Below are 17,535 nucleotides of genomic sequence, written 5' to 3'. Positions count from 1 at the left end.
TGAGAACCTGGGATGCTCTGAGATGTCCTGGGAGTTTGGGGACGCTCTGAGATGTCCTGGGAGTTTGGGATGCTCCGTGAGGTGACCTGAGAGTTGGGAGTGCTCTATGAGTGACCTGAGCGATCAGAGGTGCTCTGTGAGGTGACCTGAGTTTGGGGATGCTTTGAGTGACCTGAGAGTTTGGGATGCTCCATGAGGTGACCCCAGAGTCTGGGGACGCTGTGAGTGACCCCAGCGCTCGGGACGCTGCTGTGGCAGCTCCCAGGGGACACGAAGCCATGTGAAGGAGCCGGCAGGAGCACAGGTGACAGCAGCGCCCTGTGCTTTTCCTGTGCGGTGAAACAGCGCTTTAGGAAAGAGGAGCTCGGCTCCGGCTGAGTCCCGCTGCTGGGGAATTCTCCTGAAACCTGCCTGACCCTGGAGAAGCAATGCTCTGAAATGGAGAGCTGTGCGCTTGTCCGCTTTCTGCCGCCAAAAACTCAGCTCCCAAGGTGCTGCGGTGGAGTCAGGTGCCTGTCTGCCGTCGTGACGGTCATTCATTATCCTAACCGAGGCTGAAGTCACTTTTCCTCATGTTTTCTCCACTCCAGCATCAGGAGGGCACGGGGGAACTGCCCAGCACCTGCGGTTAGTGCTGCGGTGGAGGACAAAACCTTTAGTGCTCAGGAAGCTTTGTCACTGCCTCTCCCAAACAACCGAGTTTATCTAAGAGGACGAAGAGTGGGTTGCTCTGCTTTTGTTTCCTCACCGCGTAAGTCTTTAAAGGGAACAAAGGAACAGAAAGGCTCAAGTTTCGGTTTTGCCGGTGATGTGGCGATTGCCTGGAGCCGCTCTGGAGAGGGGCAGAGCGGATGTGGTGCCTTTACCGCTTAGAAGAAACCAGTCACAGGAAGCCGAGTGCTGGAAAATGTCAAGTGGCTGATAAGTGCTCGGTAATTTGAATTTGAACCGGTGTTGTTGAAGCTCTGTGTTTATTTTAGGTAAAGGTGTGTCCAAAGCCTGTTAGGAAGGAAAACTCCACTCCTATCCCCTTCAGTGGCACAAGTTTGCACGTTCTCAGACCTTTATTCTGGTTTGTCAGTGAAGCCTCATAGTGGTTCCAAAGAAACACCCCATTTGCAGTTCTTCTGGGTCACGGCGCTCCCTCAAAGCAGAACGCGTTTTTTATTTAAATGATTTAAGGAGTCAGACAGGCTTAATTAAAAGGAAGGTTTCTTCCCGCAGGTTTTTTGTTGGGGAGTGTGTCCTGCATGTTTCCTAACACTGTGGCACATCATGGTGTGCTAATTCCTCAGGGACCAGCTGGGGTGGGAGCATTTGGTATCCAAAATTTGGTATCCACCATGGCTCTGGAGAACCATGGAATGGTTTGGGTTGGAAAGGACCTTGAGGATCATCCCCTCCTAACCCTGGAACTTGTGTGTTTGTAACTAAGCATCAGGGAGGGAAGGCCCGAGCTGTGATGCTGAGCAAGGCTAGGGAGGGTCTGTTTATACCGGGAAATATTTGCTTCTAACCTGAATTTGTTGGCAAAAATGCGTGTCTGGTTTGGGAAGCTGCACAATCGGATTTCATTTCTGTTCACGGTGTGAGTGTACCTGAACTCAGGGGTGGTCTCCACTGGGAAGAACTTTTCCCTCTTGGGTGACTGAAGGTGATGCAGAAAGCAGACCATGGAAATGGAACTTAGTGAGATGGAACACCTCTGCTGTGAGGGAAGGATGAGAGAATTGGGATTGTTCAGCCTGGAGAGGAGAAGCTTTGGGGTGACCTCATTGTAACCTTCCAGGACCTGAAGGGAGCCTGCAAGAAAATGAGAGAGAGGGAGACTATTTGAAAGGATCTGGAGTGCCAGGGGGGATGGCTTCCCGCTGCCAGAGGGCAGGGCTGGATGGGATATTGGGCAGGGATTGTTCCCTGTGAGGAGACCCTGGCACAGGGTGCCCAGAGCAGCTGTGGCTGCCCCTGGATCCCTGGCAGTGCCCAAGGCCAGGCTGGACAGGGCTTGGAGCAGCCTGGGGCAGTGGAAGGTGTCCCTGCCATGGCAGGGGTGGCACTGGATGGGCTTTGAGATCCATTCCAACCCATAGTAGGATGCCACGATTCCCTGACAGCAGGCGTGAGAACACCTCACCCTTTCCCTTGAAACTCTGTTGCTGCACTAATGCACGGCTGGCAAGAGAAACACTGGCATTAGTGCAGAGGCCAAAACTTCCCTCGGGGACACGGGGGTGCCCTGAACCCCTCGCCGTGGGGTGCTGGGAAGGGAAGTGGGAGCAGCATTGTGAAAGGGGGTCAGGAGTGATGGCACTGCTGCCCTCCGCCCCTCCTGGGCTCTGTTGGGGTTTCCCTTGAGCACGAGAGGCCGTGGGGACAGCTCGGGTGGCACCGCGGGTGGGTTTGGGCTCCTCTTTTGGGCAAGTCTGAGCGGCTGCTCCGAGCACGGGGCTACAGATCCAACACCATCTCCTCACACCCCCAATAACCCACTCTGCTGTTCCGGCCCAGAACATCTGTGTGGCAGCGTCTGCCACTTATCCAGGCACTTCAGAGATGGTTTTTTGCAGACATCCCGCTCTCGCTGCTCGTGAATTAAACTATTTCTGGCGTGGTGACTGTAGCAGAGCGTGGCGTGAGCACAACGTGTCCCTGCGCAGATGAGTAAGCGGAAAAGGGGACGTCCCTGATGTGGCTTTCCCCTCCCGGCAGGGGCAGGAGGCTGCAGCGTGCTGGGTCGCATTCGTGACATGAAAAGATTCTTTCACTTCTCTCCCTCGTGGAGATGAACATGCCCCTCGCATCACACGATTTAAATGCGTCTGTCTAATGCAGGTACAGAATAGCAGCCTAAAATCCACTTCTTAGAGAGAGATCAAGGATAATGAGATTCGTCTCCAATCAGCTTGAAATCCCTTGAAACAATTAAAGCTCAGCCTGGCGACTCGTAAGCATCAAAGGCTTTTGATGAGTGCAAACTTTAAATAAAATCAGCGTTTAGAAGACACTTCTTTTACGTGATGAAATCCCCCAAGACAAAACGCTGAAAGCAGCGTGGGAGCCACCAAAAAAAAAAAAAAAAAAAAAAGAAAGAAAGAAAAAAAAGGCAGCTGCAAAAGGCTTATTTTGATGCGAACAGGCTGAATGTGAGGTGTCCCAGGGCTGTGTGCCCCCGGAGGGACACCAAGTCCCCGGTGTGAGTGCCGGGGCTGGCGGGCAGGCGTGGGGCCAGAGCCTCCTTAAGAGGCGGCGGTGTGTGGGGTGACGAGCCGCTTCCAATTGCAAGGCAGCAGCACATGACATAAGATGCTCTAGATCTGCCTCCTGGGCGCTAGTTTAAAAATAAAGGCTATTGCACGGCGGTGCTGAGCGGCTGCGGAGGGGAGGCTGCGGGACGGGCCATGCGTGGTGAGGCTGGAGGGATCGGGGGGAGCTGTGAACCGACCATTTGGGACAGCATTTGGGGCAAAGGCAGCGTGGAAATGAAATAGTTTGGCTCGTGGTGCTCTTGGGGAGCTGTGGGTGTCCTGCTGGTTCTGCTGTGGGGTTTTGTGATGACTGGAGAGTGCCCAGTGTCAGAATTTCCTGTATTTTGTGCGAATGCAGCAGTCTCGAGTTGTGCCGCTTTGGGGCTGCCTCTCTCACATCAGTGGAGCTGCTTTGCTCTGACGTTTGGCTGTATTTTTGTTTTTCAAACCTGTTTTTGCAGGGACAGTGCTGTGTGAGTCAGAGGCGAGGATGGCACTTGCAGAACCAGTCTCTGTGGCTTACTGCAATTCAGCTCTTCAAGGGACCTGTGAGGTGTCAAGTGAAGATGTGCTGCTCATCTCTTCACCCAGGTTTGTCTAATTTAGGATTTTATTTACCGTGCTGTGACCTGTATATATAGCTTGTACTCTACCATGCTCACTTTGCTTAATTAAAATGATTTTGGAAGAGCCCTGCCTCTGCAGGGAACAGCTCATGGGCAGTACCTACACTGATCTCAAACTCCTGCTGGTAACAGGCTGCTTAGATTTACAGACTAAAGAGCAGATTAGGGTCTATATCTCACCACAGCATAATGGGATCTAGCTGACTAAAACCTCTTTACTTAAATTTTTGGGGGCTGCATTGAATTACATATTGTAAGGGGGAGAAAAAGGTCACTTGACTGACTGTGAGGGAAATAGCTGGGGCTTTTCTGCTCGTATTACTGGGTCATTTGCATGCTTTGATCATAAAAGCTGGTGGAGAAATGGTGCAGAACTATTGCAACTGAGGATTAATTTGTGCTGAAAAATGTTCTCAATAATGAGGAGGGATCACAGAGATGGGAACATCTCATAACCCCCTTGGGGGACATAAAGAAATTATTTACTCAGCCCTGGTTGCTGGCTTCCAGATTCGTTCAGAAAAGCAGTTCTGCTTTAGGACAGGACATGGGATCAGCCATGTCAGATCTTCCCTGGGCCTTAAACCTCCTCATATGCCCAAAGCAGTCAGAGTTGACTGTTCCCTAGAAATTCAGAATAAATGTAGATTAGAGGGAAGAGATTTTCCCCTTACCCTGAAATTCACACAGTGCCCGTGCTGGCTTGTCTCGTCTCTGGTCTGGTAGAAAGAAAATAAAAGGTGGGACTTGGTGGGAGTTTGTGTGGGCCCAGAGGAGCTCTCACCTGTGTAGTTGTAATGGGCAGAGTCAGGGCTCCTTTGTGCTGCCCCTGCAGTGTTGGGGTGATTGTGATGTCAGGGCCCTGCTGGAAGAGCCTGGGCCTGTGCTGCAGGTGCTGCTGTGAGGAGGGGAAACACCAGCCTGGAGAAACAACACCTGAGTGATGGGCTGAGGCAAAGGGCCCGGTAGGGCAAGGCAGGATGCAAAGTTTGGGTCCCTGCAGTGTAATCTTAACTCAGCTACAACTCCGACCTCAGTGCTCTGCCCACGGTGCTGGCAGGGCTTTGCTCAGGGCAGGGAGCAAAGACACAGCTGCCTGCCTGGAGGGTGGGTTCCCAAATCTCACTGGTCTGGCTTCCACCTCCTGCTCTCAAGTGGGACATGAGCCTTGATTATCCCTTGTTATCTCCTCATTAGGGCTGTGAGACAGTCCAGCTTGGAAAGGGATGGAGTAAGAACAGTTTTGCAAGCAGGCAAGTGGTGCTTCACCAGCTCCTGCAGGGCTGAAAGTGAAAGGACAACTCGGCTGGGAGGAGTGTGGCTGAAGCACACGGGGATGAGCCTGGTTTTGTTTCTTACCAAGCATCTGGTGGGAGCACTGGCTTTAATAGGAATACCTAAGAACGAGGTTTCCTGTTAAATCAATTTCCTGCTCTTTTGCAGGAAATCTCTGTGGGTTTCCCCATGGGGTGACTCCAGAGTGTCCCCAGGGCCTCCCCTGTTGCTGGACTCACATACTGCAGACAGGAGATGAGTTCCAGATCCAAGTGGCCCTTCCTGCCCCCCTTCTCCTCCTCCTCCCAGCTGCAGACTCTTTGTTCCAGGCACCTGGAGCAGCCTTTAGGAATTAAATGATGGCTGTTTTTGGGATGATGTTTATGCAGCTTGTCTGCAATGAAAGCTGCAATTAGGACAGCACTCATGTGTTCAAAACCAGCACAGGCAGAGCTTGCACACTCAGAGAGTCCTGTTCCATTGCTGGGGCCATGCAGGGCAGTGAATTAATAAAGTCACCTGCAGCACATCAGGAATCACTTTGACATCCAAGGGCTGGGTAACATTAAGGGATGGAGCAAACCTGCCTGTGGCAGGCAGCCCTCAGTGTTCTCATCCAGGGACAATTCCTTGTGCCTTGCAGCACTGCTGAGCCACACAACAGTGAGCCAGGGGAAGATTCCACGATGGAGAGACATCAGGTGAACTCACTCAGTCCCAAAGGTGAGTGGATGGGAGTTTGGGGGTCTGTAGGGTGCCTGAAATTACTATTGAAATGAGAGAGGGATTTGTCAAACCATCACAGTGGAAGAAGCAGCTCAGGTTGCAGGATGGGAGTTCCAGAAGTGTCTGGAACTGACTTTAAAGCACAACTGTGCTTCAGGGATTAAATAGACAGTGTCAGTGCTTGGTGCTCATCTACCAGGTACCAGTATCCTGCTTTCTGTCCTCCTTAAAAGAAAAAAAAAATTAAAATAGCAGAGTATAAGATGCAGGAAACTTTCACCTTACCAGTACAAGAACCTTAGGGCAGCAGAGCAGGTTAGAGGGGATGTAAGTGGGAAATGTTTAACAAAATTTGAAAATGCTCTAGAGTCTTCTAGTCTAAAATACCGGGGGTCACATGGCCAAATTGCCATGAAGAAAGGGTCAGAAAAGGGGTGTGGGAGGGGGTGTAACAGCATTTGCTTTCAAATGCTTGATACTTGTGTTTCTATTGCTGTTCCAGCTGCAGGAAATTTGTAAATCTAAGCCACTGAACTCTTTTCTTTCAAAGCAGCCTCCCCTGCTGGCTCCAGTGTGTGGACAACACGTTGTGATGGAGAGGTCAAGCTGAGGATGGAAGAGCAGGGCTTTGGCAGCGAGGCCCCAAAGACTGTGCACCAGCTCCTGCAGGAAAGTGTGGACAAGTACAGTGACTATTACGCCCTTGCATCCAAAAAAAACGGCCGGTGGGTAAAGCTGACCTACAAGATGTACTATGATGAGTGCTGGAAAGCAGCCAAAAGCTTTCTGAAGGTAAGAGTCTGTTGAATTCTTTTTGTGCATATTCAGAGAATACTAAAAGCAGCATGGTTTGGGTTGGGAAGGACCTTAAGGCCTCTCCCATTCCACCCCCTGCCATGGGCACAGACACCTTCCACTGTCCCAGGCTGCTCCAAGCCCTGTCCAGCCTGGCCTTGGGCACTGCCAGGGATCCAGGGGCAGCCACAGCTGCTCTGGGCACCCTGTGCCAGGGCCTCACCGCCCTCACAGCCAAGAATATCTTATGTAAATCTCTCTTCTTTTAATTTAAAACTAGTTTCTCTTTTTCTCTTAATTTTTCCCTTTTTTCTACCACTGTGTAAAAAGTCAAGTTTAATGTTCACTCATTTAAATTCTGAAATGGCTGCAGTCAAGTCTATCTTAAACCTGCAAACTCCCTGAGTGCAGATGAATCTTACAGTGACAGGGAAGTACCTGAACATGCTATGGACACCTTGGTATTTAATTTTTTGACAGTTGCTTCCACATTTAACCATGAAAAAAAGCATATAAGGAAGCATTTAAAATGAAGTGTTTGAGGTGTATGGCAAACCTGGAAACTGCCCCTCCAGAGGCATGGGAAGGTTCATCTTTTTAAGAAAAAAAGGGATGGTTACAGACCACTTAAATGTCTCATGTGGCCCAGCCTTTTGCTTGTACTGCTGGGATTAGGAGACTTGGAGACAGAAACCAACAGTGCCTGATGTTACTGTTGGGATCAAGTCTTATCACTTCACATTAAGGCCAGCCTGGTTTTATTCCTGTGCTGGGATCTTCCACTCTGGGACAAAACCAGAGTCTGGCTGAGGGAGTTAAAGGCCAGGACTTCAAGGGCTGGAATTTCATAGCCAAGTGTGACTGCCACTGGAGCTTGTTGCTCTGGCCATTATTGGTATCTGACACTCCCAACTTGTACCAAATGTCCCAGGAGGTGTTGTCTGACTTCAGCTCTCACCTCCTCATTCCCAGCCCAGGGGGAACTGGTAACTCCCTGGATTGCAGGTTTATGTTCCTGTTAGTGAATTCCAGTGAGCCAGTCTTTCCAAGGGCAGAGCTCAGCAAATCCCTGTTTTCCTGCCCACTTACAATGTGAAACTTTCACTGGTTCCTCCTTGGCTCCTGGGGGGTTTTTCAGTGGGAATTGCCCCATATAAGAACACAAACTCTTCCCTCAGTGCTGTGCTCAGCAAAGATCTGCAAATGAACCCTGAGCTTTGTCCAGGGGAGAAGGCAGGCTGCTGTAATGCCATCTCTTGTTTACAGCTGGGCCTGGAGCGTTTCCATGGAGTGGGCATCTTGGGATTTAATTCTGCAGAGTGGTTCATTGCTGACATTGGAGCTATCCTTGCAGGGTAAGACTCTTGTTTCTTGCCATGCATTTTGCTTTGGCAGGCAGAGAGTGACTGCAGTATTTACATGAGAAGCAGGTTTTGATTAAAACCCCAGTAAAACAAACCAGAAAAAAACCCCAAACACAATTGCTTATATTAGGGTTTAATGAAGGTGGATAGAAGCTGAACTCTTTCATAATGAATTAATGAGATGAAAATTAAATTATTTTTTTAGACAGCTGCTTCTCTCAAAGTAAGATGACCAGAGGTTAATCCAAAAGCATTCTTATGTAGAGAGTGATTAAAATATGGTGGGAAATGCCAGAGAATCCCATGACTGAATTGTGATATCTGCCTTTTACATGAGATATTTTGGTCCCTCGCACCACTCTTGACATTTCCCATGCCCCAGAAGAGAATCTTTCTTCTTGGAATTAAGTCCTCCCCTCTTTGTTGTCATTTGATAGGATACTCAAAGTTTTTTCTCTGAAATGGTCTGAATTTTGCCAGCAACTCTGCTTGTCCTTTAACTCTGTTTTGCTTTTCTGTTTTGTTTTTTCCCCTTTTCAGAGGATTTGCTGTTGGGATCTACACTACAAACTCTCCTGAGGCTTGTCATTACGTAGCAGAGAACTGCAGTGCCAATGTTATAGTGGTGGAAAACCATAAACAGCTGCAGAAAATCTTAGAAGTAATTATATTTTTTACATGGCTGGGGGTTACAGCAACCTGTTGACAGATGGGGGAGGGTAAAATGCTGTGGGAGGGCATTACCTGAGGGGAGTACTGGGTCTGAGAGCAGAGGTGAACTCCTTGGTGTGCTCCCTGCTCCAGTCAGCTGAGCTGGCACTGGCATTGTATCTCACAAGAGGTTAAGTGGTGCTTTCACTTAAAAGCCTTGGGCTTAAAATAGGAAAAGCCAAAATGAACAACTGAGCATCCTCTAGGTTGTCTGGCACCATCCCAGCTCAAATTATGACTGTTTCTGGTGAGGCAAACCCATTCTTTCAGGAGCACAGATGGGATTCTCTTGGCTTTACATAAAGTGGCAAATATGAGGAGCATGCTAAGTGGGGTTACAGAGGCCTGGAAGGGACAAGCAGCATTTGCTCTTCTCACAAATCTCCCTTCTTGACACAGATTGAAGACAGACTACCTCATCTGAAGGGCATTGTTCAGTATGGGGAGGAGATCAAAGAGAAGAGACCAAATCTGTACTCAGTAAGTCCTGGACCTCTTCATGGCTTCTAAGTCTTGGATGTGTTCAGCTGATGGCTGCAAATACTTGTGATCTGCTGTGGGGCCTTAAACATCTGGTGTGTGACATCCCTGTCCATGGCAGAGCCTTGGAATGAGATGGTCTTTAAGGTCCCTTCCAACCCAAACCAGCCCAGAGCTCTGTGACTGTGATCCCTGAGCTCGTGTTGGCTGTGGTGGGCAGGGGGTGTCTGCTGTTGTGCAACCTGCACAATCCATGTTGTAAGGGGGCTGTGAGCCCACTGACCTTTGCCAGACACCCTCGGGCCCCACAGTTACTCCAGGGAGTTGCTACAGAGCTGTAAAGCTGCTGGGAGTGGGTCTGTCTCCTTTCTGCTTCTCCCTGTGTCAGCCAGAAAACTCTGTGGGGTGACAGTGTGGTTTTACAGCCTCTCCCAGAGGACTGGACAGGGAGAGCAGCTTCCTTCTCTTGGTGTGTAGCAAAGAGTTTCATTTTTCCTGTGGGTGTTACCTTGCAAAGGGGCTGAGCCCTTGTGTTCTCTGCAGTGGAGGGAGTTCATGGAGCTGGGCAGGGACGTGCCGGACTCGCGGCTCCACGGGATCATCGCATCCCAGAAACCCAACCAGTGCTGCACCCTCATCTACACCTCGGGCACCACGGGCCAGCCCAAGGGCGTCATGCTGAGCCACGACAACGTGAGTGCCCAGTGCCACCCAGCAGCTGTGACCCCGGGGTGCTGAGGGAGAACATCCTGAGCTGGGAGGGATCCTCAGGGATCATCACTGCAGCTCCTGTCCCTGCCCAGACACCCAACAATCCCACCCTGAGCATCCCTGAGAGCCTTGTCCAAACCCTCCTGGAGCTCTGGCACCTTGGGGCTGGGACCATTCCCTGGGGAGCCTGGGCAGTGCCCCAGCACCCTCGGGGGGAAGAACCTTTCCCTGAGCTCCAGCCCAGCCCTGGCACAGCTCCAGCCCTTCCTGGGCTCCTGTCCCTGTCCCAGAGCAGAGCTCAGCCCCTGCCCCTCCGCCTCCCCTCAGGAGGAGCTGCAGCCCCCGAGGAGCCTCCCCTCAGTCTCCTCTGCTCCAGCTGGACGAGCCAAGCCCTGCTGTGAGATCCCAGGATGCTGTAGCTGTGCTGTGCCTTGTGTGCTCTGTGCTGTCCCTGCCCTGAAGCCCCTGTGGGTTGCTGTTGCAGCTGACGTGGACGGCGGCAGTGGGCGGACGCTTCATCGGGCTGAGCGATGCCCGTGACAGGCAGGAGGAGGTGGTCAGTTACCTGCCCCTCAGCCACATCGCTGCACAGATGTGTGACATTTGGGCAGCCATGTCCTTCGGAGTGCAAGTGTACTTTGCCCAACCGGATGCATTGAAGGTAAAAAAGAAGATAATAAACTTACACCCATCCACCTGCTCGAGCTGGGGTGGGTGCTTGAAACAAGGTGGTGTTATCTTGTGATTCTGTCAGCTTTCCTCAGTGGGTTTACTTTGCCCACTGACCAAGTGCCCCGTTGGTTTGACTGGAGCCTGACCTTCAGCTTTTGACTCAGTCACAAGCTGAGAGAAGCTGACCCAGCACTTCACGACTGGGAGCTGCTGAGTTCTCACCTGACACCTGGTGCCACATCAAGAAGTGGTTGAGCAACAGGCTTGTGTTTGCTCTGCCCACATTGCACCATGGCCCCAGCTAAACCTGAGTCCTGAGTAAAGGATTCTTGTGTCAGCACTGGCACTGGAAGCATCGACCCTTGCTCCCTTCCCAGTTCCCACTGGAATGCCTCAAGGGTTCCCTTCTCTTGGTGTTGCAAAAAAACCCAAACAATTCCTCAAAACTGATGGCAGACTCCCAAGTTTTTGCTAGTGACCAGTACTGACCTGAAGCCTGCAGTGAATCACTTCTAAAAACTGCATTAAATCCTGCTTCTCTCAGGGCAGCTTGGTGGAGACCCTGCGGGAAGTGAGGCCAACTGCTTTTTTGGGAGTTCCTCGTGTCTGGGAAAAAATGGAAGAGAAAATGAAATCTGTGGGCATGAAAGCCTCAGCGCTCCGAAGGAGAGTGGCATCATGGGCCAAGGAAGTGGGGCTGCAGACCAACCTGAAGAGAATGAATGGGTAATTATGAGCTACATTTCAGGGGTGCTGATGGGTTTTAGGAGAACTTTACTGTCAGATCAGGGATTATCTTCCATCCAGGGTTATATCCTGTAATTGTAGGACACAAAAGGAAGATGAGAGACTACAAATATTTCAGAAAGCAAAGAGCAGAGAAAAAAGGCTTTATTGTCACAATTCTTACTACCTTTTACAAAGTGTTCTAATACAGACTTAACGTGGCTGACAAATAGGAACAACACCTCTCTAATCCCATTAGTTAAACCAGAGAAACAGCAAAACACCAGGTTGTTTCGAGAACGGAGAGTTGTTTGCCAAGATTGCTTTGAGAAGAAGCTTTCTTGAGAAATTTTTCCTTGGGAAAAAGTTAGCAGCTGCTAACAGGCTGAAATCTCTCAGACCCAGAAATGTCAGGCCCACAATATCCCATGTGACAGGCCAGTGGCACTTGGACCCGAGGGGGAGCAGCAAGGTCTGCAGTGGGGGGAAAGAACCCATTATTTTATTGAATGAACTAAAGTAGGGTGAAGAGGAAAGGAGGAAGGGGGAGGAGTCCCACGTGTGCCCCTTTCCCTGGTGCAGGTGCTCCGAGGTGCCGGTGAATTTCCGCCTGGCCAGGCAGCTGGTGTACAGGAAGGTGCGCAAGGCCATCGGCCTGGACCGCTGCACCAAGTGCTACACGGGGGCTGCTCCCATCACCAGAGAGACCCTGGAATTCTTCCTGAGCCTGAACATTCCTGTGCTGGAGCTCTATGGGATGAGTGAGAGCTCCGGGCCTCACACCATCTCCCTACCTCACGCCTTCAAGCTCGGCAGGTGAGCACCTTCCTAGGAGCAGAGGGAGCGGTGGCCTCTGCCCCTGGCACATCCATCTCTCCTGGTGCAGCTCATCCCGAGAGCCTTGCTGCCACTGGGGAGCCATGTCACAGGGATGAGATCTGCCAAGGGCAGCAGGAGCAGCAGGGATATGTGAATTTGCCTTGCCTGGGTCCTGTGGGAGCTGGGGAAGAAGTGAGGGGCTGGTGGGATGAAGGAAGAATTGGTAACTCCAACCTACCCGTCACTTTAATGGCAAATGACTAAAGGGTGCAGGGTGTCTTTGAATGACTCGTTCAGTCTGCACAGGGAAAGTTTGCTGCTGAGGACAAATCTGCTCATTCAAAGCTCAGGTGTTGAGAACAATGAGTGCCAACCAGCAGGTGTGTGAGCACTGTTCTCTGCAATAACAACGCTTTCTGCAGCTGCCCTTACATGAGCAGATGCCTTTGAAACTCTTTGCTGGAGCTATTGTGCTAAGAAGCTGCTGGGCTTTGTTCAAACCCTTCAGCTTGAGAGGTGCTGCAGTAACCTCTGCTTAAATCCAGTTCAAAATAAATCAGCCCTTGGTCTGTGCTCTGTTCCAGCTGTGGGAAGGAGCTGGCAGGCTGCCACACCCTGATCCATAAACCAGACAAGGATGGCATTGGGGAGATCTGCTTCTCAGGAAGGCATGTCTTCATGGGCTACCTGAACATGGAGGACAAAACCAAAGAGGCCATCGATGAGGATGGCTGGCTGCACTCAGGGGACTTGGGCAAGCATGACAAGGATGGGTTCCTCTTCATCACAGGCAGAATTAAAGGTAACACATCCCCCAGCTTTATCTTGATGTTGTGCAGCACTGTGGAATCAGTGAGTTGTTAATGTTGGAAAAGACTTCGTGGAGCCAAACTAACCCATAGTCCCCAATTTCCACATCCTTTAAATCTCTTTAGCAATGGTGACTCCACCACTGCCCTGAGCAGGCTGTTCCAATGCTGAACAGTGGAGAAATCTTTCTCAACATCCACCTTAAACCTCCCCTGGTGCAGGGGAGGCTCTGCTGGTTGCACGGTTATGATTTGCACAGAAGAATATTTAAATCCTTCTCCTCCTGGAGTCCCCACATGGACGTGGCTGCAGGGTGTCCTCCCCTGTGGTGGGAGGAGAGGGGTGGCCTCTGGAGCCAAGGTGTGTTTGCAGAGTGAGGGAGAAGCCCTCTGATTTCAGCACCAGTGCAGTTAATCCTTTGTGGGCTTCTTTTCCAGCAGCTCCCTCACTTTCAGGAGCTTTGCTGGGTGACCTCCAAGGAAAACAGCAGCTTAACACCGTTGTGCAAGTGCCTTGTGGCTCTTGGGACAGTAGTTTGAGCAATCCCAGACAAAGCCAAGGTTACTCAAGCCTTCAGCCCTCAAAAAGAGGGAGGTGCTCATGTGAGGGCTGCTCTAAGGAACAGGAGCTTGAGAAGGGGGCTCCCCTCTGCTCTGCAGCACACAGGAACCTCCTTTCACTTCCATTTCTCCCCATCTGGGTGCCAACTTTAGGTGCCTTAGAGGCCCAGGGGTCTGTGCCAAGGGGCTCACCCTGCATTGGCAGACTGCAAACACCCCTGGAGCACCAAGGCAGCTTTGGCTGGGCTGTGTGTGAGCAGCTCCTGCTCCTGTCTCCAGGCCTGCTGGAGTCAGGGGATCAGCACTGAGGCTGGAAAAGCCCCCCCCAAGGCCACCACTGAACCACATCCCCACGTTTTGGAGCACTTTTTGGGGTGGTCACCCTGTGACTTTCCCAGTCCTGCTGTGCTCCCTTCTCCAGCTCTGCTGACGCAGACTCACTCTTTGATCCAGCAGACACAAAGGAGCAGTTGAGTTGTTTCAGATGGTGGGAAGGGGAGAAGTTCCAAGCATTAATCAGGAGTTGATTGTTTTCCAGAGCTCATCATCACTGCAGGAGGTGAGAACATTCCTCCTGTTCCAATCGAGGATGCTGTCAAGAATGCTGTTCCCATCATCAGCAACGCCATGTTGGTTGGAGACAAAGCCAAGTTCCTTTCTATGCTCCTGACACTAAAGGTAATGGCAAACAGGATGGGGATCCACCACCTGTGCTGCTGAATCTGATTAATTCCAGTGAGGAAGAGCTGTTACACATTTTTAGTGTCTTTAGAGATAGGAGCCCAGAGCACAGTTGACTGTAGCTGAGCTGCAAAGAGCAGCTGAAAGCACAGAGTTGTCACTTGCTCAGACCATCAGGCCCTGCTGTTGTTCAGGGCAGCTTTTTCTGTGCCACAGAGGGCAGGAAGAAGGTAAAGACCCAAAAGTGAGGCTGGAAAAGGAAACCCTTCTGCTCTCCTCACCTGTTTCAGTCTCTCTCAGAGCAGTCTGGGAGGTAAAAAGCTGTCAGGGATTTCTTTGTCAGACTCTGGCTTTAAACTCCACCAGGACACATCCGTGGTGGCCTGTGCCGACTGTCAGAGTGGGAATTGCTCCTTAGTGAGACCAAGGCAAACAGCCTTGGCCTGGGGCAGGAGACCTGAGCCAGGCCCTGCTGCACTTGTCAGGGTTGAGTGCTGTGTGTGACTTCCAAGACTCCTGCTGCACAGTGCAGGGAACTGTGCTCCAGAAAAGGTCTGGAAACAATGAACTTTGGATAGCGCAGGAGGAATCTGGCAGATGAGCTCTGTACCCTGCTGGCTCCTGAGCAGGCAGAGATCTGAGGGGGTTTATCTGTGTTTTGTCCCAAGTTTCCATTGGCAGCCAGGGGTTGGGTGAGAGCTGAGGTGGGGTTGGATTGGGGTGGGAAAGGACCCAGAACCATCCCAGGGCTGGGGCTCCTTGGGGCAGAGGGCTCAGGTGCTCAGCAATGCTCAGTTCCCTGCTGTGGCCTGGCCTGCAGTGCGTTGTGGATGCAGAAACGGGCGAGCCCAGGGATGACCTCAGTCCAGAAGCTCTGGAATTCTGTCAGAAGCTGGGCAGCAAGGCCACCAAGGTCTCAGAAATCATCAGCAGCAAAGACAAGGCCATCTACGCTGCCATCCAGAAAGGGATCTCTGCTGTCAATGAGGGAGCCGTGTCCAACGCCCAGAGAGTCCAGAAGTGGGCCCTGCTGGAGAAGGATTTCTCTGTCTTTGGTGGAGAGCTTGGTGAGTGCTGGGGGGATGTCTGGGGTTTGCCCTGTGCCTGTTCCCTGGCTATTGAACACAAACACAACCCCCAATGCCCAGAGCTGCCCCCAGCCTTTCCTCACTGTGGCTTTTCCATGTGGCACTTTGGGGAGGGATGAAGTGGGGTTAATTCCCACTTCTGCCCAGCAGCACTTACCCTTGTGCTCTGATACTCCTGGCAGAATTATGGAACATCCTGAGCTGGGAGGGACCCTCAGAGATCATCAGTGCAGCCCCTGTCCCTGCACAGACACCCAACAATCCCACCCTGAGCATCCCTGAGAGCATTGTCCAAACCCTCCTGGAGCTCTGGCACCTTGGGGCTGGGACCATTCCCTGGGGAGCCTGGGCAGTGCCCCAGCACCCTCGGGGTGCTGTTTTGCCTCACAGGGAAAGCGAGGGAGATTCTGTTAAACCCAAAGAGAAATTCAGACCCAGTCCCTGTTCCCATGTTGTGCCTCTCCCCTCCAGCCCTGCCTCCCCCAGACCTGGTTCCCTCCTGGTTCCCGGTGGTTCCCTCCCCAGTGACCCCGTGCTGGTTCCCCACAGGCCCCACCATGAAGCTGAAGAGGCCGGTGGTGGCTCAGAAATACCGGGACCAAATCGCTCAGTTTTACACGGACTTGGAAACCCCCTCGGGGGAGCCCTCGACCCGGACATAGAGCCCTGGGCTGGGCCCTTCCCGAGGACACTCCCAGCGGCCCAGCAGGGAGTCCCTGGATCCTGTGGAAATAAAGAGGCTCAGCCTTCAGGCAGCCCCTCGGCGTCGCTTTGCTGTCCGTGCCCTGCCCTGCAGCGTGGTGAGCGTGGTCCTGCCCATGTTCTCCTGTCTCTTGTGTCCTGTGCTGAGATACCCCGAATATCTCAACTTCGTGTTTTTTATTTCCATTTTTATAAGGGCGATACAATGTTTACTTTAAATCCATGTGACGTGTTACGTTCTAACCAAAGTTTTCTTTTCCTGAGATGAATGTAAAACAGGAGCTGCAAATCAGGAGCTGTCCTTTTCCTGCTAAGGGAGAAAGGCAGATTTCATTTTCCAGCAGTGTCCTCACTCCCTGCTGCACGTTTCCCTGCATGCTGATGGCATCCATATCATTTTAAATCTCCTTCCTCACAAACTATTTCTGTCTGAGATGACAAATGCTGAGTGACTACACACAGCAGTGGAGGTGGAACCTCACATGAACTGGGTTTGTCTGTGCAATATTTTGAGTTTGTTTTACCTTTTTGAGTTATAATGAAGCCATAAATTGTATTGTTGAAGTTGTATCCATGGCTGGTATTCTGGGAACTGATTTACTCCAGGGATTATTTATAAGGCTGTATACAATGTGTGAAATCCGTGTCTTACAATCCAGAAATGTTTAGTGTCTGAAATGGGGAGCTCCAGAGTGGAGGCTGGGTGGGCTCTGTGTCTGGGGAGAGGAGATGGTGCTGGGAGCCCAGGCTGCTTCTCCCGAGGGTCCTTCATGGTCAGTTCACTGGCTGGAGGACACAGACACCCCCACGTCCAAAACTGGAAGCGCCTTTACCCAGGAGCTCCTGGTGCTCTCCTAAAGGGCTCTGCTGGGTTTATTCCAGGCTGTCCAAGCCCAGCAGGTGAAGGATTGCCTGTGAACTGTCTCTTTTCAAACCAGAAATGCTGACCTGAACACAGGCAGAGCAGCCCAGCCCTGATTCCCCAGGAGCATTTTCCATGGAAAGGAGGAGCTGGGAGCAGCTCAGTGCTGGAATCACAGCAGGGCTGGGCTCAGGGTGGGTTAAACTCACAACTGTCTCTGCTTTGGGTCAGTGAAATCCCACTGCTGGAACTGCAGCTCATCCTGTGCCCGTGTGTGCTGAGCTGCCTGGAGCTGCTGTGTCCCAGTGGCCGCAGAGGAATGTGAAATAAACTCAACCCTTTGTGTCTCTCAACTCTCAGTCTTTGCTGGGATGGAGCAGGGGCTGGGCTGGGAGCACTGAGCTGTGCCTGGGCTATTCCCAGGGCTGGGGCTGCTCCCTGGGCATCCTCAGGGGCAGGGGCTGGACAGTGCCAGCCTTAACCTGTGCTGAGCACTGCCCATAGGGGCTCTGTCCTCGTGCCAAGGGCTGGGGGCAGTGGGGACCCCTCCAGTCCCATGGGAGCTGCCCCAGGCAAAGCCCCACTCCAGGGGCTCACCTGAACAGACTCTGATGGATTAGGGATATTGGAGCCACCCCGTGCTTAAAACAATTCCCTTTTCCTTGGCTCTTCCCCTCCCAGG

General features: G+C 51.7%; 1 protein-coding gene across 2 annotated transcripts; it reads left to right on the top strand.

Annotated features, from left to right (window-relative positions):
• The first annotated feature begins 3,273 nt into the window (after positions 1 to 3,273).
• ACSBG2 (acyl-CoA synthetase bubblegum family member 2) lies at positions 3,274 to 17,206 on the top strand. 2 transcript variants are annotated; one of them, XM_066336301.1, is made up of 15 exons: positions 3,274 to 3,405; positions 3,707 to 3,836; positions 5,790 to 5,869; positions 6,426 to 6,664; positions 7,934 to 8,022; positions 8,572 to 8,692; positions 9,142 to 9,222; positions 9,766 to 9,915; positions 10,418 to 10,594; positions 11,150 to 11,331; positions 11,914 to 12,147; positions 12,735 to 12,952; positions 14,059 to 14,198; positions 15,022 to 15,268; positions 15,839 to 17,206. In XM_066336301.1, the coding sequence occupies exons 1-15, from the start codon at positions 3,399 to 3,401 to the stop codon at positions 15,949 to 15,951; spliced, it is 2,208 nt and encodes a 735-aa protein (XP_066192398.1). In that variant the 5' UTR covers positions 3,274 to 3,398; the 3' UTR covers positions 15,952 to 17,206. The 2 variants fall into 2 exon arrangements, with proteins under 2 accessions (XP_066192398.1, XP_066192397.1); XM_066336300.1 differs by having other exon boundaries at positions 6,423 to 6,664.
• Positions 17,207 to 17,535: the final 329 nt, after the last annotated feature.

Source organism: Sylvia atricapilla, chromosome 26 (genome assembly GCF_009819655.1).
Source record: "Sylvia atricapilla isolate bSylAtr1 chromosome 26, bSylAtr1.pri, whole genome shotgun sequence".
Lineage (NCBI taxonomy): Eukaryota > Metazoa > Chordata > Aves > Passeriformes > Sylviidae > Sylvia > Sylvia atricapilla.
This window is presented reverse-complemented; position numbering and strand designations above follow the sequence as displayed.